At 46.4% G+C, this 27,466-nt stretch overlaps 1 protein-coding gene across 5 annotated transcripts in view; it reads left to right on the top strand.

The window, feature by feature from the left end:
* The window catches only part of ENOX1 (ecto-NOX disulfide-thiol exchanger 1), a 336,022-nt gene that overhangs the window by 170,552 nt on the left and 138,004 nt on the right, over positions 1–27,466 (top strand). For all 5 annotated transcript variants that reach the window (XM_069601258.1, XM_069601259.1, XM_069601255.1 and 2 more), the window contains 2 exons: positions 3,191–3,403; positions 26,401–26,507. In XM_069601258.1, coding sequence (XP_069457359.1) covers positions 3,191–3,403; positions 26,401–26,507 — 320 coding nt within the window. The remainder of the gene's footprint in view (positions 1–3,190; positions 3,404–26,400; positions 26,508–27,466) is intronic.

Raw genomic sequence — 27,466 nt, 5'->3', positions numbered from 1 at the left:
GAATCTGCCTACTATTACTTGTTATGATATTAGCAAGTCTCTTGCCTACTTACTTTTTCACTGCTTTTTCATTGTGTATTTTAAATTGCTTAATCCTAAAATTGCTCTCTCTCTCTGAAAACTATATATTAACTATAATCCACTGGTGAACTTACTCTTTAGGTCTAAGAGTGAAGAACAATAAAACTTGGCTTTTAGATCATTTGAGCAAACATCTGTTTTTTAAATATAAGTGTGTTCTTCCTGGCACTAAGTTAGGGTATTTATGATCTGTGTAACCACAGGTAAGAGAAGAAAAACCATGCCCATTCATGGGTGAAAGGAAGATGGGACCCCATTGTTTATGCATGCTCGCTCTCTCTCGTTCTCTCGCTCGCTCGCTCGCTCTCTCGGAAGCCCCATAACAGAAACGTTTAGGAATTTTCTTTGTGTTACACCGAGATGAAAAAGTCACAACAAAGGGGGAAAATGGTCCATGAAGTCAAGAGTTCCCTTTTCTGTTGTTATCTTTTAAGAAATGTGAGGGGAGGGGCGCTAAAAAGGATTTCTTACAGGCGTCAGGTAGATTTCTGCTGTCTTTTTGGAGGCCCATTCTCCTAACACATAGGCAGGGAGAGAGGCAGGGAGTGGGAGGGAGGCGGAGTTTATTCTGACTGTAAGTGTCCCAGTGGGGCTCCCACAAGCATCAGGCTAAATTATGGGCCTCTCCTCGGGCTGAACAGGGTGTTAAGTTGTGTGATGACTCTGTACTAGCTCGCTCTGGTCCATGAAATCAGATAAGAAACTCATGCAGCTGGAGTTCACTGAGGGTTGAACTCAGACTGAAATCCCAGAGTTAAAACTGTGGGCCAGCCGTGACACTGAACACGTGCACACGCTAGCTCAGTGGCAGGTTGAAACTGGCGAGGAAACTTGAGTCCTTCCTGTGCAGGCTGCCCCGTGGGCCTCCCTCAGGCCAGTTATCTCCTCGGATCAAAGCGTGAGGGCCCCGGGGGCAGGTTTGCTCAGGAATAAAGCTCTGATCCCCAAGCCCAGATGGGCACCACCTGGGCAGGAGAGGACTGGAGATGGTGGCCCATCAGCAGCGCAATTTCCAGCCTGGAGAAAGCAGAACCCGCTCCACAGGCACGGATCAGGCTAGCCTGCCTGTGTACATTGCACGTACTTGTGGGGCAAGCAGCAGCTGCAGCCGTGAAGTCGTGTCTGAGTCTGGGAGGGGATGCCTGGGAGAAAAGAGATTAAGGGGTTTTTTTTCTAGTGCTCTGCAAAACTCAGAAGTGAAAGTGAAGACGCTCAGTCATGTCCGACTCTTAGTGACCCCATGGACTGCAGCCTACAAGGCTCCTCCATCCATGGGATTTTCCAGGCAAGAGTACTAGAGTGGGTTGCCATTTCCTTCTTCAGGGGATTTTCCCAACCCAGGGATTGAACCCAGGTCTCCCACATGGGAGGCAGACTCTTTAACCTCTAAGCCACCAGGGGAGCCTAAAACTCAGAAAGCACTGTGAATATGCAGGCTTCTTATGGGGTGTAAAATACTAACAGTGGTTGATTAGAAAACATCTGGGTAGTAAAATAAAATAAGATTCCTTTACTAAACAGGAATCACCCTCTATCTGTTCATCTGGAGTGTGTGTGCATATATGTATGTATGTATGTATGTATGTGTGTGTGTGAATTTGGATGTGTGTGTATGTATATATGACCAATATATAATATATAAATAATACACACACATACACAGTGTATAAGGATGTCTCTGGTGTTCCTCTAATAAAGGGAACATAGTAACCGCTCTGTATTTGTCAAATAAATGAGTAAGTATCTGAATCTTTTAGTCTTAATTTTCCTCCTGATTTTTAGAACCCAGACTCTACTCAATTTACTTGGAAAATGTAGGATATTTTTGTTTTCTTTATTTTTACAATAATTCTTATTGAAGTATAATTAATTTATAATGTGTTCGCTTCTAGGATATTTTTCATAAATTATGTTTTTAGAGGGTAGAAAAATACAAAAATGAAAGACTTCTCAAGTTTAGACAACCCCAGTACTTGCAGCAGTAGGACTGATTTATGCTGTAATAACTGACATACAACTTCCGGTTCCAATTAATCACCTCCAAACTTGCTTTTTTCCCACCTCTAAGCCATACAACAGAGATCTGCTCCAGTAACTGTTTGCAAACAGGCAAGTCTATTTGCTTTCTTTTGAAATGAACTTTATCACTTACTTACAGGTAGAACCTCCTGTCCCCTACCCCAAGCCCCTTACTCCTAAATCAAATACAAATGGATTTCTAGCAGCCTTGCCCAACACACACACTGACCCCCACACCCTCCAGGAACAGGTCCTCTTTTGTTGAAAGCATGGAAATGGTCTAGTTTTCACCATAATCAAATACGTTATAGTAAACCTAAAGTGAAATTGGTTTTGAACTGCAGCAGAACAAGAATTGACCTATTGCTACTACCACCTTGGGAACAATATCTTACATCATGACTAGTTTTAAAAGTAATTTCACCCGTCACCCACATCCTGACCATAACTCAGCAGATTCTAAGTCAGAAAACTGATATTGCTGTATGCCGTTACCAATAAAAGAATAAGGAAATGAACTGGAGGCCAAACAGGTAACGTGTTTTGAGCCAGTCTTGAGAAAGAGAAATCTGGGTTTGGTGGAAGAATGCAGTTGTGTCATATTTCAAAGGATCCCCAGAACAGATCTTCTAAAACTGAGCTCACCAAGTTTGTAGTATGAGGGTAAGCCACTCTTTGTTTCTTGGGGGGCTTTGCAATGCGGTGCAGTTAGACGAGGAAAGAGAAGCTAAGTGATGATGGAACCATTAGTTGCAGGAAAGCTCACAAGGTCAAGTTGTGACCATTAGTGGCTCAGAGGGTGAAGAATCTGCCTGCAATGTGGGAGACCCGGCTTAGATCCCTAGGTTGGGAAGATCTCCTAGAGAAGGGAATGGCTACCCACTCCAGTATTCTGGCCTGGAGAATTCCATGAACAGAGGAGCCTGGTGGGCTACAGTCCATGGGGTCTCAAAGAGTCGGACACGACTGAGCGACTAACACAGACTCACATATACACAGGATGGACCGTGCTGTGCCTTTGAAGAGGACCCGAAGTGAAAACCAAGACCTTGCCTTGGCGTGATTTGAACTTGGTGGTCTTCCCTTGCAGACGATAGCAAGTTTTCAGAGGCCATCACGGTGCTGCTGTCCTGGATCGAGCGAGGAGAGGTGAACCGGCGGTCCGCAAACCACTTCTACTCCATGGTGCAGTCGGCCAACAGCCACGTGCGCCGGCTGATGAACGAGAAGGCCACCCACGAGCAGGAGATGGAGGAGGCCAAGGAGAATTTCAAAAACGCCTTAACCGGCATCCTCACTCAATGTAAGTAAGACTTCTGGGGGCCGTCTCTTTTTGTCGTGACGTTGCCTTTCCTTGTGTACTCATTTTTTTTTCCCATTTGGGGGTAAGTAGTCCCATAGTTTCCCATCTTACTCCATACCGAATGGCCAAACCTCATAACCAGTTTCATGTTCTGTGGCATCTTGGAGGAACACGGACCCCGCCCTGAGAGCTTACTTCTCAAGGTGAGCAACGTTTCTGTAGCCTTTCCGCAGAACACCCCGTCCGGGCCCCAGGGCGGGGTGGACAGATGCTCCCACGCCTGCTGGACCCTCCGCAGTCCACACCACCCCTCAGGGAAGCCACCCTCCCCGTGGGCTGGGTACACAGAACCCACATCCTCCCTGCGCTGACAGTAGACACAGCCCTAGGACACACTGTCACTCGTTATCCTGGGGCTCTGTTTAGGAGGAAGGTCAGACAGACTCCTCCTCAGGATCCTTTTTATGTGAGGTGAGCCTTGGCTGTGAACATGGGCAACTCAGGAGCAGAGATCTTTCTGCGCTATTATTATTATTTTTTGGTCCTTTTCTTCATTGAAAAAGCAAATTGCCTTCACTGCTTAATGCCGGTGATCGTTCCCGTCTAGATCCTATACTGATGAAAGGGTGTAAACAAGGCTTTCTCATAGAACAATGGTTAGGGTAATTACCCAGGGCTCTATTCAAAAAAAGGACGTTTTTGTTTTTTTGTTTTTTTTTTTTATGGGCGTGCTCTCTACGTCTGTGGCCGCGTGCATCACAGCTGCTGATGTGCCCTCGCCTGGTAAAAGCCACCTATTGGCACTGTGACAATGCCACGCTCCCTTCCACACCAGGTGCAAGGTCCCACACAGGACGGCGACACATGCAATTTACATACCCATTCTGAGGATAAGTATTATTTTCAATGATACACTATGCCAAAATACCCATCACCTCTTTCATCTGTATAAACTCCAGCAATAATGTGCCTGAAAGGATGGAAAGAGAAAAGGGAGGGAAAACCCAGAAGCCTCGCTGTAAATGTGTTTTATTTGACTTTGTTGTCGAAAGACCATTTTTGCTGCAGCATCAAATAACTCCCAAACGTAAACTCTGATAAGTGACCAGATATCCAGCGTGACACCAACCTAGGACACCTGTCTTTACAGGAACAATAGAACTGGTATATCTCATAGAGGTCACCGTCAGATCACCTTCCCTAGATTCCCTAATGGTGAGCGATGACCTTTTACCCGACTGTGTGTGCCCAGCTGTTCTGAAGTTTGGGTTACTAGAGCTAGGATAAATACACTAATACCCAGACCACCTGTAAAGGAGGGAAACAGAGAATGGATTTAGTAGGTGGAGGAGGGGTAGGGTGGGTTGGTAGCAGAGAGCGGGAAAGGCCACACCAATTCTAATAATACAACCTCTGCAAAGTTGAGGCAAGAAGCCAGCTGCCTGAACAGTAGAATGATCATCGATTACCCTTTGCTTACTAGCATCAGTTTTAAATAAATCCTCATTCCTATGCAGTTTATCATCCCACTGGGAAGGGAAGATTTGATCCTTGACTCTCACAAGAAATATAGGAAGGCGTTAGAATAGGGGAGGGCTTTCGTTTTTTCTGGCAGTATCTTTTGCAAGAAGCCCCTGTTAAAAACAAGCACGCGATCATGTGGCTGAGTGAGCAGGACATGTCCAACCTTACAAAGGTAGAAGCGGGCCAAGGTGTGAAACCACTGAGAGACAGACAGAGAGGTCTAGCACGTGGGGACACAAACACCAGCTTGTTACTCCTGATCAAGGCTGAACCAGATCATGGGACTAAGATCTGCCGACGTGGTGGGCCTCCTGATGCGGACCTGGGGGTTGAGTTTCTGGCCACAGGCAGCACCGAGGACCACAGGCTTCTTCCCATGGAGCCTGTGCCACATCACATGTGGAGAAGCTGGCCGGAATGAGTACAGGTGACCCTCGAGTGACATACAGGGGTTTGGGGCACAGAGCCTCTGTGTGATGAAAAATCCGAGTGTAGCTTTGCAGCCGGCCCTCCCTGTCCAGGGTTCCATATCCAAGCATGGATGATGCCATATTGTAGTACAGTATATGTGAGTAGACCCGCATAGCTCAAACCCGTGTTAGTCAAGGGTTCACTGTATTCTGTCTAGGCAAGCAGCTTTACCTTCTCCCTCCCTGAAAAGGAGAGAATGAAGGGCCAGAGCAAGGCCAGGGATTTTGAAAGAAGATCCCGTCTCATGGAAATCATAGGAATGGAGATTACTCTCATAGACACCGCTTAGGCACCTCACCTGTACAATATCAAAAGTTCAGTTATTGCTTTTGATCCTCAAACCTGCCCCTCTTTGGGTTTTTCCTTCCCATTTTACTAATTCTCAGACTCAGATCCTGTTGAGGACTTTTCACACCCACCATCTCCCACCACCAAAGCCCATCTAGGCTATCGGGAAATCCCGTTGTTTCAACATTCAAATTGGCCCACTTTTCTTCATTTTCATTATAGCTGTTCAAGTGCAGGCTGCCTGAACGATGATGGTGTCCACCTGGGAGTAATAGAAACACCCCATCGAACTTGATGTTAACAAATGGAGAGTTTTCATTTTACAAACAGTGAAACCCAGATTGTTGGCACTGGTTTGGTAGTTGAAGACCGCCAGGCCTGAGGTTTCTGTGACGTTATTAGCTTTCTTAGGTAGTTGTCTAAGAGGGCTGCTGTTTCTCCTGCCATCACTTCTTTTTTACAAGCTGGAATCACAGAAGAAAAAGGAGAGGAGGAAAGAAAGAGGAAAGGGTTGTACCTTTAAAGCAGAAAAGCAAAACTTGCCAAAAAGTCCCCAACAGGCTTCTATTTATGTCTTGTTGTGCAGAAGTATTACATGTAGCCATGCCAAGCTATTTATACAAGGAAAATGGGAAATAGACTCTTGACTGGACCCATTGCCCTCCAGAATAAAACTGGAGTTCAGGTAAGGAAGGAGGGGAGAATGGCTGCAGGCAAACATTTTGCAGTTTCTGCCATGTGTGATTCTTCCCTTTCCACCTTACTCCAGCTCAGTCTGTTTTTCACACATCATCTGACATAATTCAGAGCACATCTTCTCCACTGAAATCCCTTGAGTAGATTTCCATTGCACTTAAAATAACATTCATCTTCCCAAGCCTCAAGCTCACTGTGCTTGCCTCTTCTGCGTCAGCTTTCGCTCGACTCACGAGGTGTCATCTCCATTGGCCTTTTTCCTGCTGAGCCCATCAAAGCTACCTCCCATCTCTGAGCCTCTACACATCCGTTCCTTCTGTCTGATGTTCTTGTCCTTGCAGTCTGCAATCTTGAATCCTTCTCATCTTTTCAGTCCTGGATGTAAGGCCATCCTATCAGAGAGGCCTTCCTGATCTCCCCTCTCCTAACAGGCTCACCATTCATATTTTATCAGTCCCTCAGAGCACTTATCCAAATGGGTGCATACTAAGTCACTTCAGTCGTGTCTGACCCTTTGTGACTCCGTGGACTGTAGCCTACCAGGCTCCTCTGTCCATGGGATTCACCAGGTAAGAATACTGGAGTGGGTTGCCATGCCCTCCTCCAGGGGGATATTCACGACCCAGTGATGGAACCTGCATCTCTTACGTCTCCTGTGTTGGCGGTTAGGTTCTTTACCACTAGCACCACCTGGGAAGCCCATCCAAATGGGTATAATTTAATCATTTGTCTGGTTATGATTATTATTATAAGCGCCACAAAGGGAAAGACATGTGTCTCGTAGTCACTGATCTATATCAGGGATGTGGAAATATGCAAGAAATATTCCATGGGTGAGTGAGTGAGTGAATGAATGAGTACATTGGAAGGAAGACAGGAAGTAAGCCTGAAACAGTGAGCTAAGACGTTTCCAGGAACCTCCTAGAAGAGCTTGTCAGCCTGTCTGTAGAGTTTTCACCTTGCATGTGTAATCAAACAAATTGAACAAAGAGCTCACCAGCTATGCTTTTGTTGGACATTGCTATATTTTACCAGACTTGGTTGCAGGCCAGAGGATATAAGGAGAGTTGAGGTAGCAAAATAAACACCGAAGTTCACACTGACATCTCCCACTTGTCACTGTCTGACAGCCTGTGCATTCCCCATCTCCCTGAGAGTTTCCTCCTTAACCCTATAATTTGATCTCGGAAGTATTTCGGCAGCCAACAGAGATGGTGAAAAGCCCAGGTGAACTTGACTGTCCTGAGAGGGCTTCGAGTGAATCCTCAATAGCCAGGACCCTTGAGGGTGACTTGAAGATGGCAGATCCTTTCAATGTGGGCCTCAGCTGGAATTAAACCTCTGAGATAGAACAGGAGCATTGTACAGCTCACTGAACAACCAGAATTTTCCATTCATTTCTTTGTGCTGTTACAAAGATGACAATTCCCCAGATGCAAAAGGGATCCAGATTCTAACATGAAATTCATCATGAAAATGGTAGTGGTAACCTGGCTAACGTGGTAGGTATGTGTACATTTCTTCTGCCTTTGAATTTTGAAATAGATCTTGTTTCAGGTCTGGTGGAGTTAATGTTTGTCAGTCTCCACCACATTTTCTGCTTCCCCAGCTGGCTGCAGGCTGAGTTTGGTATCCATAGAGCTGCCTCTAAAGTAATAGCTGCTGAAGTCCACAGCAGTCTTCATACTTGTCAAATTTTCCAAAAGCAGAACAAGTTAAACCCCCCATTTGTCGACTTTAATATTCCTGGCAGACACCACGAGAATCCCATTTGGCTTTCTCCTTTAGAATTAGATTGAGATTGTAAAGCACTAAGATTCAAGAGTGACATCTCAGCTTTCACTCTGCAAAGTGGCTGGAAATCTGCTGAGTTATTTGGCAGTGTCTTCCTCCCACTTAAAAGATCCCCACAACTGTCCTAGCGTTCCATGGGAGCCTGTCCATTAGAAAGCCAAGTCTCAGGGAGTTGTTCATAGGTAGTTTGGGAGCAGGTCTACTGTTGAGCTAACTTATTACAGTAAGTGGGGTTGGCCTGGCATTGAAGGAGGTATCTACCTAACAACTTCCAGGAAAATTCAGGTACATTACAAAGGTCCAAGTGCAGTAAAAGTGTGGATGCCTATATAGATTTTGTTGAATAGGGAAAGGGAAATTCCATGGAATGTTAGTCCATTAAGCTGGGTTGAATGCGTGTATCTCCTTGCTTTGCTGATCACATTTGTCCTTGTTTTCATATTTGAACAAATAGCATTTGCTCAAAGGGGGAAAGAATCAAGAGCCATGAATAATAATGTAAAGCTGTGATTTATTTCAAGGTCTGCATCAGAGGCCAGCAGTTCCCTTCTAGCTTTGCTGCTATTCAGTTCCTCCAACATTTATTTAACTTCTGACTTTCCTCCTATCTCTGGCCTTCACCCCAGGGTGGGCGATGTAACTATAATCCAATGGGAATTGTTTCCATGTGGGCCCTGGTGCAGAGTGTCAAAGGGCAGCAGCCAAACCCAACCACGAGTTTTGGGAGTACAGCATCCACTCCTATTTTGGATCATTTTCCACCTCTGAATGTGCAGTTTTCAAAGATGTTTAGATGAGAGCCTCCTTTATCCTGCTGGGGCCCCTGGGTCTTTCCCTTCCTTTCAAGGCCAGCTGGATAGATTCTCATTTACTAGATATAAAGAAAGGGGAAAAAAACAATTCAGCACAGGTGAATCATCTTATCCTTATGCTATTTTGTTCTCACATCATCCTTTTCTCATCTTTATGTCATCTCTTAACCTGCCCATTGGGCCCAAACTCCTCCTGGTTTCCCAACTGAGGGACTTTCAGGTTTTGATCTTCTTCGCTTTTTAAACATTAATACCTCAGAGGAAACTCCCCATAGGCCTGCCTGCCTGCATTCAGTTTTTCAGTTACGAGCAAAGCTTGTCATTTCAAAGCTCAGAGAGAAACTGTTTATAAAGTTGAGGAAGCATGTTCTATGGCCCTCAATTATTAATATGCATGCCAAGATGATCAATTGTGCATGCCTTGTTACAACATGCACACACGTCTGATGAAAATTTAAACACTCCGTGATCATGCCACTCTGGGACTTTCCCAGCACACTTCTCAGTGAGAGAGGAGACGGGAAAGCGAGGAAGGTGGGGAAGAGGCAAACAGGAAGCAGATGGTGATGGAGAAGGGCCTGGTGATGCTAAGATGTGCCATCGGGGAGGGCTTCCCTGGTGAGTCAGCGGTAAAGAAGCCGCCTGTCACGCAGGGGAGCTCTGCTCCATGTTATGTGGCAGCCTGAGTGGGAGGGGAGTTTGGGGGAGAATGGATCCATGGCTGAGTCCCTTCCCCTTTCAGCTGAAATTGTCACAGCATTGCTAATTGGCTCTGTGCACATGCTTAGTTGCTCAGCTGTGTCTGACTCTTGGAGACCCCTTGGACTGTAGCCCCCCAGGCTCCTCTGTCTGTGGGATTTTCTAGGCAAGAATACTGGAGTGGGTTGCCATGCCCTCCTCCAGGGGATCTCCCCAACCCAGAAATGGAACCCAGGTTTCCCACATTGCAGGTGGAATCTTCACCATATGAGCCACCAGGGAAGCCCAAGAGTACTGGAGTAGGTAGCTTATCCCTTCTCCAGGGGATCTTCCCAACTCAGGAATCAAACCAGGGTCTCCTGCATTGCAGGTGGATTCTTTACTAACTTTGCTACCCAGGAAGCCCCTAACTGGCTCTACCCCAATACAAAATAAAGTTTTGTGGGTTTTTTTTTTTAAAGTACATGCCATAAATATTAACGAGCAGAACAGAAGAGTAGAAATTGTTGAGTGTCAGACCTGGAGGGCACTTCAGACGCTTGTCGGCCCAAACCTTCTCATTTTAGAGAAGAGGAAACTGAGGCTCTGCGAGCAGACCTCTTGGGCCCCCACCATTTAGCAGTCTGTGGGTAGCTTAGAAACCAAGACTCTTGGCTTCTCAGACAGTTCACTTTCTTTGTGTGATGTGTGTTTATGAAAGCTGAAAATGATCAGAGAAGGATGTTATAAATAGGAATTTATAGTTTGCAGGTGGGGGTAAAGAAGTGTGCTGGCATCACACCGAATAGAAATGCTGCAACATGGTTAGGAAAGGAAGTCTTTGCCTCTAGCGCAACCCTCTCTCTCACCTCCATGCTTGGACCTCCTCCCTGTCTCCTGTCCGATCAAAATCGAAGCTCCTATCACACCTCCTCTGTGAACTTTTCCTGTCTTTTCTACACATCTCCACCACCCTCTCTCCTCCCTTCTGTGGCGCTTGTTTACTGTCCACTTGAGCATGTGATGATTTTCTGAGCATCAGGTTTTGGGGGTTTGGTTTTTCCCTCTAGCGCGCTTTTAGGCTAACCAAAGACAGAGGCCATCTGCTGTTCTCTTTTCTCACCTCGCTGTACCACTTTCAGACGAGATACTTGTAAGCACCTCAGTACAAGTGTTGGTTGTTGATCAGATATGGTAGACGAAACTGAAGATTGGAAATTGCAATGGAACCTGTTAACCTAAAACTCATTCTCAATGTTGGATTTTGAGGTAAGCCGTGATCTCTTCTGACTTTGCTCTAATATACCCTTCCCCTTAAAAGTGAAATACACAGAGGGTACCATAGTTGAGAATTTTGTAGAAGTAGTATTATAGAACTGTTATTAATATTGTTTTAACCTGCCGATTGGAAAGGTTAGAACCATCATGCAAATTTGCTTTGTACCTTTATGATAGGGAATGGCATCAACCTCATCTTAGATCTCAAAAACAGTGGAAAGACTTTCAGATAGGCACCAGGAGATCCTGATTCTAGTCCCAGCTGGATCGTAAGTTAGGCAGGTGACTTTAGGAAAGATCTTGAAGCTCATTGAGTCTTATTTTGCCATCTCTATGGGTAAAGTGTCTGACCAGACGATCCCGTAGGATTTTCTTCCCACTCTGAAAATCCCGCTGTCCTTATCCTGTCAACGGGCTTCCCAGGTGACTCAGTGCTAAAGAATCCTCCTGCCAGTGCAGTAGATGGGGCAAAGGGGGTTCGATCCCTGGGTCAGGAAGATCCCCTGGAGTAGGAAATGGCAACCCACTCCAGTATTCTTGCCTGGGAAGCCCTGAGGACGGCGGAGGCTGGTGGACTACAGTCCACGGCATCACAAAGTCGGGCACAACTGACCACACAGGCATGCATGTGTTATATCAACAGCTTCGGCCCCTGAACATCCCTGAATGTCTGCACGCAGCCAGCACCTGCCAGGACCCAGCCAGGATGTCAGTGGCTCCTGAGCTGATCACAGAACAGAGGATCAGAGGGTGCCCCCCCCCAGTCGCTCCTTTCCCGACTCTGCCCCGCTGCGGGGTTACAGCTCCAGGTGGCACTGTGAGCTGTAAGCCACGTTTGCCCCCTGAGATCATGTGTGACTATTGATCGGCCAAAATTCATATCAGAGAGGCTGCACCTTGCATCTCCTCTGGCACGTCCTCATCTGTTTTCTTGACTGAAGTCGTAAAAGCCTCTGGCGTCTGAATGAGTGATGACACCCATCCACGATATTTACTGGGTCCCTATTAAGTGCCAGGTAGCACGCAGAGGGCTGGAGTGAAATGTGAGGGGTGTCTGATCTCCCTCTAAACCTCGACCCCCCCCCCCTTTCAGGCAGATTGGCATCCTTGTTCACATTTCTCCCGCCTAAAAGGCTTTCTCTGAAATCATTTCCTCCTTAGGAACTTCTGAGCCAAACTTTGCAGTTTATTTATTTATATTTTTAAATTTCCACCAAGGGAAATTTGGCTCCCGTGTCCCTGCTGTTGGAAAAAAAGAATTTTATGAAGTGTTAAAATGTTTTCCCATGTCTGTGGTCGTCATCACTGTTGTGCATCCTTGGGAAGAAAGTTCCCCAGGACTGCCTTAGTGGCGCTCCAGGTTTTCTGCTTCTCCTCTAAATTACACAGATGGCTGTATTTGCCAGTGTTGTCAGAGCTGCAAATGAAAGTTTCATTTAAAAAAAAAAAAAAAAAACCTCTTGGCTCTAGGGGATAAAATATCCAGACAGTATCTTTTGTAATAACTTCCCAGTCAAGGATGAGCACAGTTTTCTGTTTCATAGGACAGCAAAGCAGATAGCAGAAGGTTCTAGAAACTTGCCAGAACTGAGTTGAGCCTTTTTGGTATTGCCTCCGTCTGTCTGTCTGTCTTTCTACGCGTGCTCGGTCATGTCCGACTTTGTGACCCCCATGTAGCCCGCCAGGCTCCTCTGTTCACAGGCAAGAATGCTGTAATGGGTTGCCCTTTTCCTTCTCCAGGGGTTCTTCCCTGACCCAGGGATAGAACCCAGGTCTCCTGCGTCGGCAGGCGGATTCTTAACCACTGTACCACCTGAGAAGCCTTACCTCTACCTATATATATGGTTGGTTAAGTAATACACTATGATATTGGCATTTCTTTTAAAATGTAAGGGTAGCAAAAGATGAGAGAGAAGTTAAGTGTTACACTCTGGAACAATGAAGAATTTTAGAGGGCTAGATTTTAAGAATTAACATACAAATGTTGTGTGAAATACAGAAGTTCAGGAAATATTATATATAACTCTCAGGCACTAAGGATGAAAGCCTTTCCCCCATTGATCCGAGCCCAGTTGCAGGATCTGGGAAAGAAACCACTGCCCAGGACAAGGGGGAGGGGAAGAGGAGGAGAAACAGGGGTGCTCCTGTGAGGAAACAGTCTTTGAGCTACTTTGGAAAGAATCACATGTTTAAAAGAAATATCTTTTACTAAAGAACTTTTAAAGCCACAGGACCTTCACATTAGATCTGAGGGAAAGTGAGGGGCCAGGAAAGTACCTTGAAGGCCGTGCAACTTTCCGTGCAACTGAGAAGGGAATGCAGGTTAGTGTGTGTGCTCAAAGAAAGGACACCGTCCCGTGAGGCTGGTGAGAGCATGGCCACAGATGGTGGGAGAGCGCTGTTGGAGGGGCCAGGCGGCTCAGGTGGGCCTGCCCCACTCGAGCAGGCCGGCATGTGAACTGAGAAGCCATCTGTCCCTTCGCAAGAAGTTTGCAGGTCTCTGTGTGGTGGGACGGCAGGGGTAGGAAGGATGCATGGGGCCAACTGGTCCACCACTGTTGACCGAGGGATTCAAACCAGGGGAGGTTTCTTCTGTAGGCTGCGCGGCTGCTGAGAGGTGGAGCCGCAGCCTCAGCCACGCAGGCTCACCACCCCTCCCCACCTTCCCAGGGTGCCCCAAAGCCCTCTGCCACTCCTAGACTCCTGAAAGCTCTCACCCAGCCCTGCCTTGAGCTTTTCCGGCCGAGGCATTTATTCAACAACAGTGATAAACAGAAGTAGGACAGATTTTCTTAATAGATGAGAGCACGTACTGAGGACGCATAAGAGGGATCAGTTGCAGTCTGGCAGACAGGTGAGCAGGGGCCCTCTTTCCAAACTCTGAGACTCTTTCTTGGTGTCTTTTATATCCGAAAGGGCTCAATGCAATTTCTTGCCCCATCATTGTTCGGTCACTCAGTCATGTCTGACTCTTTGCCACTCCATGCACCACAGCACGCCAGGCCTCCCTGTCCATCACCAACTCCTGGAGTTTGCTAAAACTCATGTCCATTGAGTCAGTGGTGCCATCCAACCATCTCATCCTTTGTCGTCCCCTTCTCCTCCTGCCTTCAATCTTTCCCAGCAACAGAGGCTTTTCTAATGACTTAGAAAGAACTAATGACTTAGTTCTTCACATCAGGTCGCTGAAGTATTAGAGCTTCAGCTTCAGCATCAGTCCTTCTCAAATCCATACATGCCTACTGGAAAAACCATAGTTTGGACTGGTTAGATCTTTGTCGGCAAAGTAATGTATCTGCTTTTTTAATATGCTGTCTAGGTTTGTCAGAGCTTTTCTTCAAAGGAGCAAGCATCTTTTAATTTCATGGCTGAAGTTACTGTCCACAGTGATTTTGGAGCCCAAGAAAATAAAGTCTGTCACTATTTCCATTGTTTCCCCATCTATTTGCCATGAAATGATGGGACCAAATGCCATGATCTTTGTTGGTTGAATGTTGAGTTTCAAGCCAGCTTTGTCACTCTCCTCCTTCACTTTCATCAGGAGGCTCTTTAGTTCTTCACTCTCTGCCACAAGGGTGGTGTCATCTGCATATCTGAGGTTATTGATATTTCTCCCGGCAATCTTGATTCCAACTTGTGCTTCCTCCAGCCCAGCATTTCTCATGATGTCCTCTGCATAGAAGTTCAATAAGCAGGGTGACAATATACAGCCTTGATGTACTCCTTTCCCAATTTGGAACCAGTCTATCGTTCCATGTCCAGTTCTAACTGTTGTTTCTTGACCTGAGTACAGGTTTCTCATCAGGCAGGTGGTCTGGTATTCCCATCTCTTTAAGAATCTTCCACATCATATTGTGATCCTCACAGTTAAAGGCTTGAGCATAGTAAATGAAGCAGAAGTACATGTTTTCCTGGGATTCTCTTGCTTTTTCTGTGATCCAGCAGATGTTGGCAATTTGATCTCTGGTTCCTCTGCCTTTTCTAAATCCAGCTTGAACATCTGGATGCTTTTGGTTCACATACTGTTGAAGCCTGGCTTGGAGAATTTTGAGCATTACTTTGCTAGCGTGTGAGATGAGTGCAGTTGTGTGGTAGTTTGAGCATTCTTTGGCACTGCCTTTCTTTGGGATTGGAATGAAAACTGACCTTTTCCAGTCCTGTGGCCACTGCTGAGTTTTCCAAATTTGCTGGCACATTGAGTGCGGCACTTTCACAGCATCATCTTTCACAGCATCATCTTTCAAGACTGGAAATAGCTGGAATCCAGATCAGCTGGAATTCCATCACCTCCAGTAGGTTTGTTCTCGTAGTGATGCTTCCTAAGGCCTGTTTGACGTTGGACTCCAGGATGTCTGGCTCTAGGTGAGTGATCACACTATCGTGGTTATCTGGGTCATGAAGTTATTTTTTGTATAGTTCTTCTGTATATGCTTGCCACCTCTTCTTAATATCTCCTGTTTCTATTAGGTTCATATATTTCTGTCCTTTATTATACATAAACACAAATATTTGGCTTCTTTGTATTAGAAAATTCTGCTTACTTAAAGCTTTTCTCCGGCTGTTGTTAAAGTCATTTCTGCCTCTTTTGACGTTTTTTGCCACCTCCTTTCCAGCAATTTACATACTGGGCTTCCTTATGGGCTGTGAGGACCAGCAGCATCCTTGGCGTTTTTTGTCTTTGGTGCCTTGTAAAAGGTCTAGCGCTCCCCAGTGTTTATAAGACTTGGGCTCATAGTAGAGATCCACGTACAAATGGTTATAAATGCATGATGTGAAGTGGCCCAGACACTATTTCCATTCCCAGCTTTACCACTTGCCAAGTATGTGACTGGTAATGACACCTCTCTGTGAATCTCAGTTTCTTTGTCAGTGAAACAGGCATAATGATAACTCTTGCCTCAGAGAGTTATGATTGTTCATCGCTCAGTCATATCCAACTCTTTGCAACCCCATGGACTGCAGCACACCAGGCTTCTCTATACTTCATCGTCTCCCAGAGTCTGCTCAGACTCAGGTCCATTGAGTCGATGATGCCATCCAACCACCTCATCCTCCGTCACCCCCTTCTCTTCCTGCCCTCAGTCTTTACCAGCATCGGAGTCTTTGCCAGCGAGTCGGCTCCTCACATCAGGTGGCCAAAGCTTTGGAGCTTCAGCTTCAGCATCAAGTCCTTCCAGTGAATATTCAGGCTTGATTTCCTTTAGGATGGACTGGTCTGGTCTCCTTGCTGTCCAAGAGACTCTCAAGAGTCTTCTCCAACACTGCAGTTTGAAAGCATCAATTCTTTTGTGCTCAGCCTTCTCTATGGTCCAACTCTCACATCCATACATGACTACTAGAAAAACCATAGCATTCAATACATGGAGAGCTGTTGGGAAATTTTAATGAGATAATATTTTTAAATCGGAGATTCTCAAACTTTTATTATGTGTGAGTATGATCTGGAGACCTTAGAAAAGAGCGTCTGGACTGGTGGTTGCCAGAGGCAGAGGGTAGAGGTGCAGGAAAGTGGTGAAGGCAGTCCGAAGGAACAAACTTCTGGTTATAAATAATTCCCGGGGATGAAATGTACAGCATGGTAGCGATAGTTAACAATACTGTAATGCATACTTGAAAGGTGCTAAGACAGTAAATCTTAAATATTTTTCATCACAAGAAAAAAATATGGTACCCAGGTGAGATGATGGATGTTAAGTAACCTTGGGGTAATCATTTCACAATATCTACCTATAGTAAATCATTATGTGGTATACCTTAAATTTACACAATGTCAATTATATCTCAGTAAAACTGGGAGAATGTTTTTCAGAAGAATAATTTGCTGGACCCCACCCCTAGAGTTTCTAATCAGTAAGTGTAGGGGCTCCTTGCATTTTAATAAGTTTTCAAGTGATGCTTATGGTACTGGTCCAGGATCCACCTTTTGAAAACCACTGTTTAAAATCAAGTGTAGTGTCTGCCCAATTAAGTCTAAGTAAGTAGAAATAGCCAACAACTGTTGCCTGATTTTCCTGGCACCACTCATGGAGTTGATGGTGACCCAGAGGAAAGCAGGGTTGCTATTTTGAAGGTCGCAAAGAAGAAGGGACACCTGGAAACTGTATCTCTCCCCTTCCTGATGAATGATAGACAAGCCAACTGCTGACAGAGGGGCTGCTTTGATGAATCTGTAGGCATCTTTCTGTGATTCATGATGGAAACTGCAAACGTAGATGGCTCAGATTCAGAGCACCGGCCATTACGTCCTTCAAGCCTTTTCTCATTGATCAGGAATGGCAGAATTTAAACACGTGATGACCAGCTGTTGACATGGGATAGAGAAAGAATCTGAAAAACACTTAGTGGGCAGAGAATTGTAATGAAACTTGGTGATAGCACTTAAAAATTCAGATGCTCTTTATCTTTTTCCCACTGCTAAGAATCTCTTATAAAGATATTTACGTAAGAATGTGCCAGAAAATAGGTTTGAGGGTGTCCACTGCAGCCTTGTTAATTATGCACATAAGGCTAGATTTCCAAACACGACCCTGTGGAATTCTCCAGGCAAGAATACTGGAAGTGGGTTGCCATTCCCTTCTCCAGGGGATCTTCCCAATCCAGGGATCGAATGCAGGTCTCCTGCATTGCAGGCAGGTTCTTTACCATCTGAGCCACCAGGGAAGCTCAGATATAGCACACTGTATATAATAGCACTTCTATGTAAGTTTAAAAAGGTTGCACATAGAAAAATACACAGTGTGTACTCTGCATATAACATTTTCTCAGGAGAGATAGGCTCTTAACAGTAGTTTAAAGAGAGACACGGAACGTGCTGAACAGCACAGAGAGCTCAGCCGCATGCTCTGTGATGACCTAGAGGAGAGGGATGGAGGGAGGTTCCACGCATATACAAGCAGGAGGCTGTATGTGTATACACATAATTGATTCACTTTGTCATACAGCAGAAACTAACACAACACTGTAAAGCAATTATCCTCCAGTTTAAAAATATAAGTACAGAAATAAAAAGAGACACTGGGTGGGAAGTAGTCAGGATGGGAAGATAGACTCTGACTTCAATTTATTCCTTTTTTCATATATACATATATTACTTTCATTTAGTCCAAAGGGATAATCTAGACAGGGTGATTTATTGGATCTTAAAAAGCCTAATGAGTGCTATATATTGTAAGGGACCATTAAAATTATAATAGTCTCATGGATTTTTCTTATGTTACTTCCCTGAATCTTTGAATAGATGCATTAAATAAAGGCATCTACAGTTCTCTGAAATGTAGTGGGATTTATACAAAGCTTAAAAAGTCACTGTCCAGTATCCTAGCATTTATTTGAAGAGTGTCACCATTTCCTGCTTGCTTAAAATTTGCTTAAAGGACCCTTTTCTTTTTCCTTTTTCCTTTTTTTTTTTTTACAGTTTGATCAGCATGTGTTTCTTCTTAGCCCCATCCCATTCCCCCTCAAAATCAGATTTTTTTACCTCATCCAGACAGGAAGTTCAGAACCGTGGCACCTGCTGGTGATGTTTTGGCCGCAGGTGGCTCAGATGGTAAAGAATCTGCCTACAGAGCAGGAGACATAAGAGACATGAGTTTGATCCCTGGGTCAGGCGTATCCCCTGGAGAGGGAAATGGCAACCCACTCCAGTGTTCCTGCCTGGGAAATCCCACGGACAGAGGAGCCTGGCAGGCTATGGTCCAGAGGGTCGCAGAGAGTCACACATGACTGAAGTGGCCTAGCATGCACCCACGTTGCAGAAGCCCCGGGTTTGATCCCTGGGTCGGGAAGATCCCCGGAATAAGGGAATGGCAACCCACGCTGGTATTCTTGCCTGGAGAATTCCATGGACTACAGTCCATGGGGTCATGAAGTGTGGGACACGACTGAGCGAGTAACACTTTCACTTTTTAACAAGGCTGTCATGGATTTCACAGGGTTACACAGCATGATTCCTTTGACTTGTCTCAAGACAGAACCCCAGAAGGCCGTTTTTCCTCCTCGACTTGAAATTCCAGCCCATGCCTCCTTAATGTATGGGTTTGGCCGAGTTAATTCTGTTTCCTGGGCTTCCCGCCAGACTGACTGGCTCCTGAGCTGAGGACCCAGAACCAGAGCAAGGGCACAGGAATCTCTGGGAGCCGCTCTAGCAGCCTCCCCTGTTGTGTTCAACACTAACTGCTCCTCCCTCTGGCTTTGTCTCGCTCCTCTGGGCATCCCAGAAGCCCTGGATCACTTACTCCTTCTCTGTTCTAATTCTTCAATCCACCAAGGCTCATCCATCCCACCCCAGCTTTTAGTATTTAATTACAGCACTGATGAGCCAGGGTGGGGAAACTCCCCTCTTTCACTGGTTACATGCCTTTGAAAATCTCTCAGAGCCATTCACAGAGAATCTGGGAAAATGTTGGCTCTTAAAGGGAAATAAAATTTCCTCTGAACCCCACAGAGTTTAAGGTTCTATCAGGAACCTAGATAAGTTTTAAGAACAAACATTCTTCCTGGAAGATTTGTTTGAGGTGCTCTATGTAAGCAGGCTGACTGCCTGTGAGGACTTCATCAATTTCTCCAGGTATCTGCCTTTCCTAGTGGCTCAGTCAAAATCCACTTGCAGTGCAGGAGAGCTGAGTTTGATCCCTGGGTTGGGAACATCCCCTGGAGAAGGGAATGGCAATTCGCTCCAGTATTCTTGCCTGCAGAATTCCATGGACAGAGGAGCCTGGCAAGCTACAGTCCATGGGGCCCCAAGAGTCAGACACAGACAGCGATTAAATCACCACCACCAAATGGATGGTGGTGTCACAGCTGTTTGGCGGGAACAGAAGATGCAGGAGGTTCAGAGACTCAGACATAAGCTCAGGAGGATGTGGAGGAGGTCTGTGTTTGTTCTCAGGAGGAGCTTAACCTTTCTCTTTGACTGCTTCCAATGCTTTTCTGTCCAGAGCTCAAAAATCAGGAACCTGGGGCGGCCCAGAAGTCTAGTGCCTGGCTCCTTCCCCAAAAGCGTATTGGAGTGGGATCTGTTCCTGGGTGTTTACCCAGAACGCCCTGTTCTGAGCTTGTCTTTTCTGAGAAGACTGAAGTCAAGTGCTTCTCAAGAGAATCTGTAAAGTTCTCTCTCATGTAAGAAGTCTGTTCTGAAGTCAACAGATGTCCAAACAGTTTGAAGTGGGGGAGAAATACCGGAAAAATGTATTAAATTACTTAGTCGTAGGATTTTTTTGAAGTTCTGAGGAATTTATACACATACAGGTGCATGTTATGTATATTAGAGAATGAACAGTCACTCACTAGTAGGCTGTTCAGTTCTCTTATACACTCAACATGCACGCCTATGTGCATAAATTCTTCAGAATTTAAAAAAAAAAAAACCTTAACAAGTATGTGTGCCTGTTACGTGTATAAGAGAATGAATAATCACTAGTAAGGTGTTCTGTTGGGCTTCCCAGTGGCACAGCAGCAAAGACTTCACCTGCCAGTGCAGGACTTGCAAGAGACGTGGGTTCGATCACTGAGGCAGGAGGATGCCCCGGAGTAGGAAATAGCAACCCACTCCAATGTTCTTGTCCGGAAAATCCGTGGAGAGAGGAGCCTGGCGGGGCTACAGTCCAGGGGATTGCAAAAAGCCAGACACACACACACACACACACACACACACACACACACACACGGTGTTCACACACACACACACACACACACACACGGTGTTCACACACACACACACACACACACACACGGTGTTCAGTTAATTAAACGTAGAGGCCGTTAGGCTGAGGAAACTCTCAGGCCATGGTGGCCTAAGGATGCAAACCAAACCCTCCGCCTGCAAATGCCTCAAGGTTAAGACAGAAACCCGAGGGCAGCCTCTCGCAAATAAGCAGCCGGGGTCCAGCGCCAGCGAGTCAGCAGTGTCCTCGCTCAGCCTCTGCCTGCTCCCGGTGAGTGCCCCCACCCCGCCCCGTCTCCACCAGCGGAGCACTCCTGGCCACTTCCGGTTCCCTGCTGCTCGGTTGGAATCCGCTTTTGCTGAAATAAACTTCACCAAGTTTAGTATACTTCAGTTTATCCTTTCGCAAGAGGTTTCTTCAAAGGGCGATGAGCCGTTTCCTCTCCTCATCCGGCCCTTATGTTCCTTTACACCTGCCAGATGTATCCTCTGGGACTCGACTGTCACCCCTGAAGATGGATGTTCAGGCATCCTTTTGACAAAAATCAGTCTCTCTTATTCTTTTATTGAGGATAATTGCTTTAGGGTTAGATCCCTGGGTCAGCAGGATCCCGTGGAGCAGGAAACGGTACCCAACTCCAGTATTTTTGCCCGGAAGATTCCATGGGCAGAGGAGCCTGATGGGCTGCAGAGAGCCTGACACCACTGAGCATGCACACACGTAATTGCCTTACAGTGTTGTGTTCGTTTCTGCTGTACAAGGAAGTGAATCATTTCTATGTACCCCAAATATGCGCTCCCTCTTGGACTTCCTTCCTGCCCCCATCCCCCGCTCCAGGTCACCGCAGAGCCCCGAGCTGAGCTCCCGGCGCTCCGCGGCAGCTTCCCACTAGCTAGCTTCTTCGCGTGTGGCAGCGTATACATGTCAATCCTCCTGCCCCAGTGCATCTCACCCTCCCTTGCCCCTCTGTGTCCCCATCATCTGTTCTCTGCGTCTGTATCTATTCCTGCCCTGCAGACAGGCTCCTCTGTACCATTTTTCTAGATTTCACATATATGCATTATAATAATATATCACATATATGTTTTTCCCTCTCTGACATACTTCACTCTGTATGACAGACTCTGGTCCATCCACATCCACCACAAATGACCCCACTTCATTTCCTTTTATGGCCGTCACTTTTAATTTGTCAGACACAACTGAGCGACTGAACTGAACTAACTGAATAGGTAGAAACCCATGGCATCACCGACTCGATGGACGTGAGCTTGAGCAAGCTCCAGGAGTTGGTGATGTACAGAGAAGTCTGGCGTGCTGCCGTCCATGGGGCCGCAGAGAGTCAGACACGACAGAGCAGCTGAACTAGACTGAATACATAGAATGGGAGGGGGGATTTGCAAAGTATGAAGAGTACATACTAACTCTCATACTGAGAGCTCTTTCTATTGATAATGCTTCCAGAATGCTGAAGTATTCTAACCGCTGTAAGCTGGTGTGGGGCCTCCAGCCACCACTCTGCAGACCCCTGGGTGGTGACGGCCCCGTGGAGGTTGACGTGACTTTATTCTGCTCACAGCTCAACTTCTGCACGCTGTCTTTGTGAACGCAGCCCAGCATCATCTTGTGTACTATTTCTCTCAGCACTGAAGTAGAGTGTTGAAGATCCCACGTTAGCAACTACTTGTAGTTTTGCCTTGTATAGAATATGTAGTGTAAATCATTCTGGGGAAGCGGTGAGTGGTAGTCGAATTCACCAGCTTGCTCTTTGGTGTGTCCTGCTGGAGACAATGACTGAATGATCTTTCCCTGGGACATCAATCCTAGCAGTCGTCCTGATTTATGATTTTAAAAATACGCTGTCTTGGAATCCCATCCATGAGGGCATACTCTTTGAGACAGTGTTTCCCTAATGAGGATGAATTTACGCCAAGCTTAGCATTCTTCTGAGTCCTTTCGTGCACTTTTCATTTGAAAGACACATCTGGTTCAGGGGTAGTCTGCACCGAAATGAGAGGAGTCAGCTGGACCTCAGAAATACTGTGCGATTTATTTTTTAAACCTAAGCCAGGTTACCCTGTTTGGGGATTTTGGTTTTGAGGTTTCTTTAACTTGTTAATGTGTGGGGCGGGGTAGGGAGTATAAAACTTAATAAGAAATAAAGATAATCATTTTAGTTAATGTGCTATTGGACAGAATACAATTAATTACATGAACTTGAAAATGGCCCAGAAAATTCAAGATAAATCTCTGAATTCTGACTTTTGTTCCTGCACCTCTGATGTGTGTTAATGTTTTCGCTCCATGTGGATGACCTTCCGGTATTTCAGATTCAGCCTGTCCAGAAGTCAACTCCTGATCTCCTTTTGCAGACCTCCTCTGTGCTCATCCTCTTGGTCTCTGGTGTACTTTCCAAGCTTGAGTCATTCTGTTCTCTCTTCTCTCCAGCCTTATAGCAGGTCAGCCACTGTGTCCTATTGACTCCTTGCAACTCTCTCCACCCAGTGCCCTGTGTTAATCGAAGCCTTCATCATCTCTCCCCAACAAATCCTACTTGATGGTGCCTCCTCTGGCTCTGGCTTATAACATACACAGTCCCTCCTGAGTCATTCTCACCCAGATTCAGCCCCATCCCCACCAGCTACTTTCACACAAAGCCCTTTCACAGCTCCATGCCCACCTTTGAACCAGCTGCCCCTGCCTTCTCTACTGGGCAAGCCATTGATTCATCATTTAAGACTTAGCAGATGTGGCCTTCTTTGGGGATGTTCCACCTGATTCCCACCTAACCGAGTTAGTTTCTGTGTCCCCATCAGTTCAGTTCAGTTGCTCAGTTGTGTCCGACTCTTTGCATCCCCATGAATTGCAGCCCGCCAGGCCTCCCTGTCTATCACCAACTCCCGGAGTTCACTCAAACTCATGTCCATCGAGTCAGTGATGCCATCCAGCCATCTCATCCTGTCTTCCCCTTCTCCTCCTGCCCCCAATCCCTCCCAGCATCAGAGTCTTTTCCAATGAGTCAACTCTTCGCATGAGGTGGCCAAAGTACTGGAGTTTCAGCTTCAGCATCATTCCTTCCAAGAACACCCAGGGCTGATCTCCTTTAGAATGGACTGGTAGCTGTCATCAGTACTGCTCTTGTGTAGGGTAATTACCTGCTTGTCTTTATTTCTCCCTAGAGAGAGTGATCTCTTCAAGGGCATGAGCTTTGTCTTAATCGTGTGTTTCTAACAATCAGTCAAATGCTTGGTCATTCGGAGGATCTTCTATGTTTGCTGAATGAATGAATGAATTGAACTTATGCCCTGGGATGTGGTAATATCATGTTCTAAATAATTGAGGCACTTCACCTCAAACAGTGAATATCTTCAAGAGTACTGGGCTTCAGTAGATACCGGGGCGTCTGTTTTTACCCTTGAACCTGTGCAATCTTTGTTCTATGTGCCTTGCCTTCTGTACGCCTCCACGTGCATTAATGATCCCTCTTTCCTGCCACTCCACACACATATGTGTGACTCACAATTTTCACTGTTGTGTATCCCCTCTATTAACAGCCTTCCCTGACTGGTGGCAGAATGTTGACTTTCACCCCCTAGATACTCAGTCTCAACCCGTCCTGTGCTTTGTCCTCAGGCCTGGTGTCAGGACACCCACCATTCAGGACACCGTCAACTAACCGTGATGCTGGTTAGAGTTCTACTATTAAAAGCAATGGAACCCTTTACTCCCTAACAATCCCACGATCACCACCCCAGACAGATAATCTCATCAGACGGTGAATCCCACTGTGGCCTTTTGGGCTGGCCGCTCTCTGTTGCCTGTGCAGCAGGCAGATTGAAGCCCCAGATTCTTGCAGCCTCCCCACAGACAAAGCAACAGGAAACCTAGGTGGCGGGAGCCAAACCAGTTCTCCACCAGCCACGCAGTTGAGCGGAGCCCTGGGGGTGGGTGGTCAGGGGAAAGTCAGCACTGGGGGTGGCTTGGCGGGACCGGCCTGGCAGTGTTCCTTCCTCTACGTGAGGCGGGCTAGGGGAACTGAGTGTACTCCAGGTGGGGGAGAGCTTAGCTGGCCACAGATCCTCCTGCTCCAAGTAAGCGCAACAAATTCATCAGGTGACCAGAGGATGAAGTTTGATAAGGAGGTTCGGAGTTGGGATTCCCTTGAGGCAGAAGACAGTCCACGGGAGAGCCCCTGTGAAAATCACCCACAGAGTGAGAAGTAGTTGCTCGTTAATATTAGAAGATATTTACCATGTAGTAGGGCTTCCTGCCAATGCAGGAGACATGAGAGACGCAGGTTCGATCCCTGGGTCGGGAAGATCCCCTGGAGGAAGGCATGGCAACCCACTCCAGTAATCTTGGCTTAGAAAATCCCCATGGATAGAGGAGCCTGGTGGGCTGCAGTTCATAGGGTCGTGAAGAGTCGGCCATGACTGCAGCGACTTGGCCAGCACCGTGTCGTCAGTGAAGGAAATCCACTTTCTTCCTCTCCTCCATCACACACTTGTTTGTTTTGTGGGCTCACTTTTGAAATTGGGGCACCAGGTGCTGCTCTTCTGCGGGCATTATTCTATTTCTCTTTGACATTCTTTGGACACCTGGAAGATTTGGAAGAGCTTTGATGTCCTTTTTTATAATAGAGCCGTGGGAAATCACTTAAGAAAGATTTATGTTAAGTAGAGCGTTAGCATCCATAAGAAGCTCATTTTACCTGTGCTTTCCTAACATTTCCTAAATGTTTAGAAGTTCAGGTTTAATCATACAGTTCATTCAGTGCCACGATTTCCTTAATCCCGTGCTTAGTAGATTGATAACTGCTTGAGCAAAATTAAATCTGCAGTCGGTTGGCCCCACCTCTGAACTGCACTGCTAAGAGTCCTTTCCTTTCCCTGGAGAGCTTTGTTCACCACCCCTCAGCACTGACGTGGACATAGGACCTCGCCTGGGAGCCACAGAAGTGCTACGTTAAGTCAAAGTGATAGAAGTAGGACTTCAAGGTGTTGGGAGCCTGAGCGGGGAGGGGAGCGTTATGAAAGTGAAAATAGAGTCACCGAGAATGGTCCGTGGCCGTGCTGAAACCATGGAGGGCACCGTATGGTGTTGTGTTAAGACCTGCATGCAGTGTGCTGCTGGTTGGGTGAGAGCCTCGGTCTGTCTTGAAGTGGAGGTGATGGCTCCTGTTTACTGCCGGAGGGCTGGAGGGCTGGCTGCAGTGGGTGCCACAGGGGAGAAAGGGGGACCAATGAGTAAAAATGGCCTTGAGACCACTACTCACTGCCCCGCCTTGGAACTTGGACACGGTAATGTCTTCAGAGGGTGGCCACAGGGCCCTTGAGATGGAGGCCAGCAGAGGGAAAGGTGGATGTTTGGCTCTTGCCCGGTCAGCCACTCCACCCGGGCTTCACTGCTCAGCCCCCACCCCAGGCGCTCCTGGATCTGTAGATCTGTGTCTGTATGCCACCACCAGTGCCTGGATATCTATAGATCTGCGTCGACAGATCCACCAAGGCATGTTTTTAGACACGAGCTAAAGAAGGCTTGGGTGCCAATGTCCGTGCCCTTTCCCCAGCCGTATTTAGAACTTGTGTTAACCTAAAGTTGTGGAGACAGACTTGAAGGGAGACCTCCCCAACCTTGCTAACATGTAAGTACGAAAAGGCACAAATTGGATGGATATGGATGATGTCATTTCTACTGTGACATCACCTATAGACTCTGAGTGCCTTTGCTTTGCTTCCCTGGAGTGATCACAACATAAATTACTTGTCTTGTTTGACTTCCTTGTTCACCAAAGTTGAGCAGATTGTGGCCGTTTTCAACGCTTCTACCAGACAAAAAGCTTGGGACCATTTCTCGAAAGCTCAGCGCAAGAACATAGACATTTGGCGAAAGCACTCTGAGGTTGGTGATTTTATTATTACTTTCTAACCACCGTCACACAGCTGGATTGGCAGGGAAGAGTGTGGCTGCAGCCATGATGGTTTCTGTTACAGCGGGCAGTCCACCGGCCTGGGTCCTGTCTCACTATCAGCCCCACATCCAGCTCAGATTGGTCCCCTGGTCCATAAAAGCAGCTGACCTGATGCCTGGAGAACGGAGAGCTTTTCTTTCCTGCAGAGAAAAGCATCTCTCCCATTCATAGTAAAGAGCCCTCGGCGTAATCATCATGCCGAAAAAAGTGTAACGTAAAATAGAAAACTGGTCTTTACTGCGGCACCGTGGTTACCATTTGCCCCTTGGCTAGAAATGGCAAGTGTGCCTTTCATCCGCATCTTCTCATCGTAGGCAGTGCTGTAGTCACCTGTGCCAGCCGATGAGTCCCGTCAGATCCCTCCCCAGAGCAGATGTCCCCAGGTAGTGAATGTCCCAGCTAGCACTGTCCACCTTTCTCCATCAGTGCATGTGTGAAGTGTGAGTATCTACCCCAAGGCAAGAGCTCAGACCTCGACCTTCCCTGCCACCTAAAAGAACCAGAATGTGTCATGAGTCATTGCTCGTCCAGCTGTTATTTTTAACCCTGCAGTGTAGTGTACGCTTTGAACCTGTAATTTGAAAGTAAGTATACTGTCTTTGTTTGCTTCTTCTTCTTTTTTTTTTAATTTAACGAGAGAATGTCTTTCATTTGGATGCTTCTCCATCTCTAGCATGTTAATATTAAAGCTCTCTAAATGATAACCCCCTCTTTCCATATCCCAAACTTATAGAAGGTAAGGTTTGTTTATTTAATGATTTTGGCTCACACTTGGAAAATAAGTGTTTTATGTAGAGTTTGAGGAACCACAGAGTGCTGGGGAATCAATCATCTGGGTAGCATTTTAAGTGCCCATTAACTAATGCTAAATTACAGCTGAATACCAATG

The sequence above is a fragment of the Ovis canadensis genome, chromosome 10 (assembly GCF_042477335.2).
Source record: "Ovis canadensis isolate MfBH-ARS-UI-01 breed Bighorn chromosome 10, ARS-UI_OviCan_v2, whole genome shotgun sequence".
NCBI classification, from domain to species: Eukaryota; Metazoa; Chordata; class Mammalia; order Artiodactyla; family Bovidae; genus Ovis; species Ovis canadensis.
The sequence above is the reverse complement of the archived record's forward strand: the minus strand, read 5'-3'. Positions and strand labels throughout refer to the sequence as shown.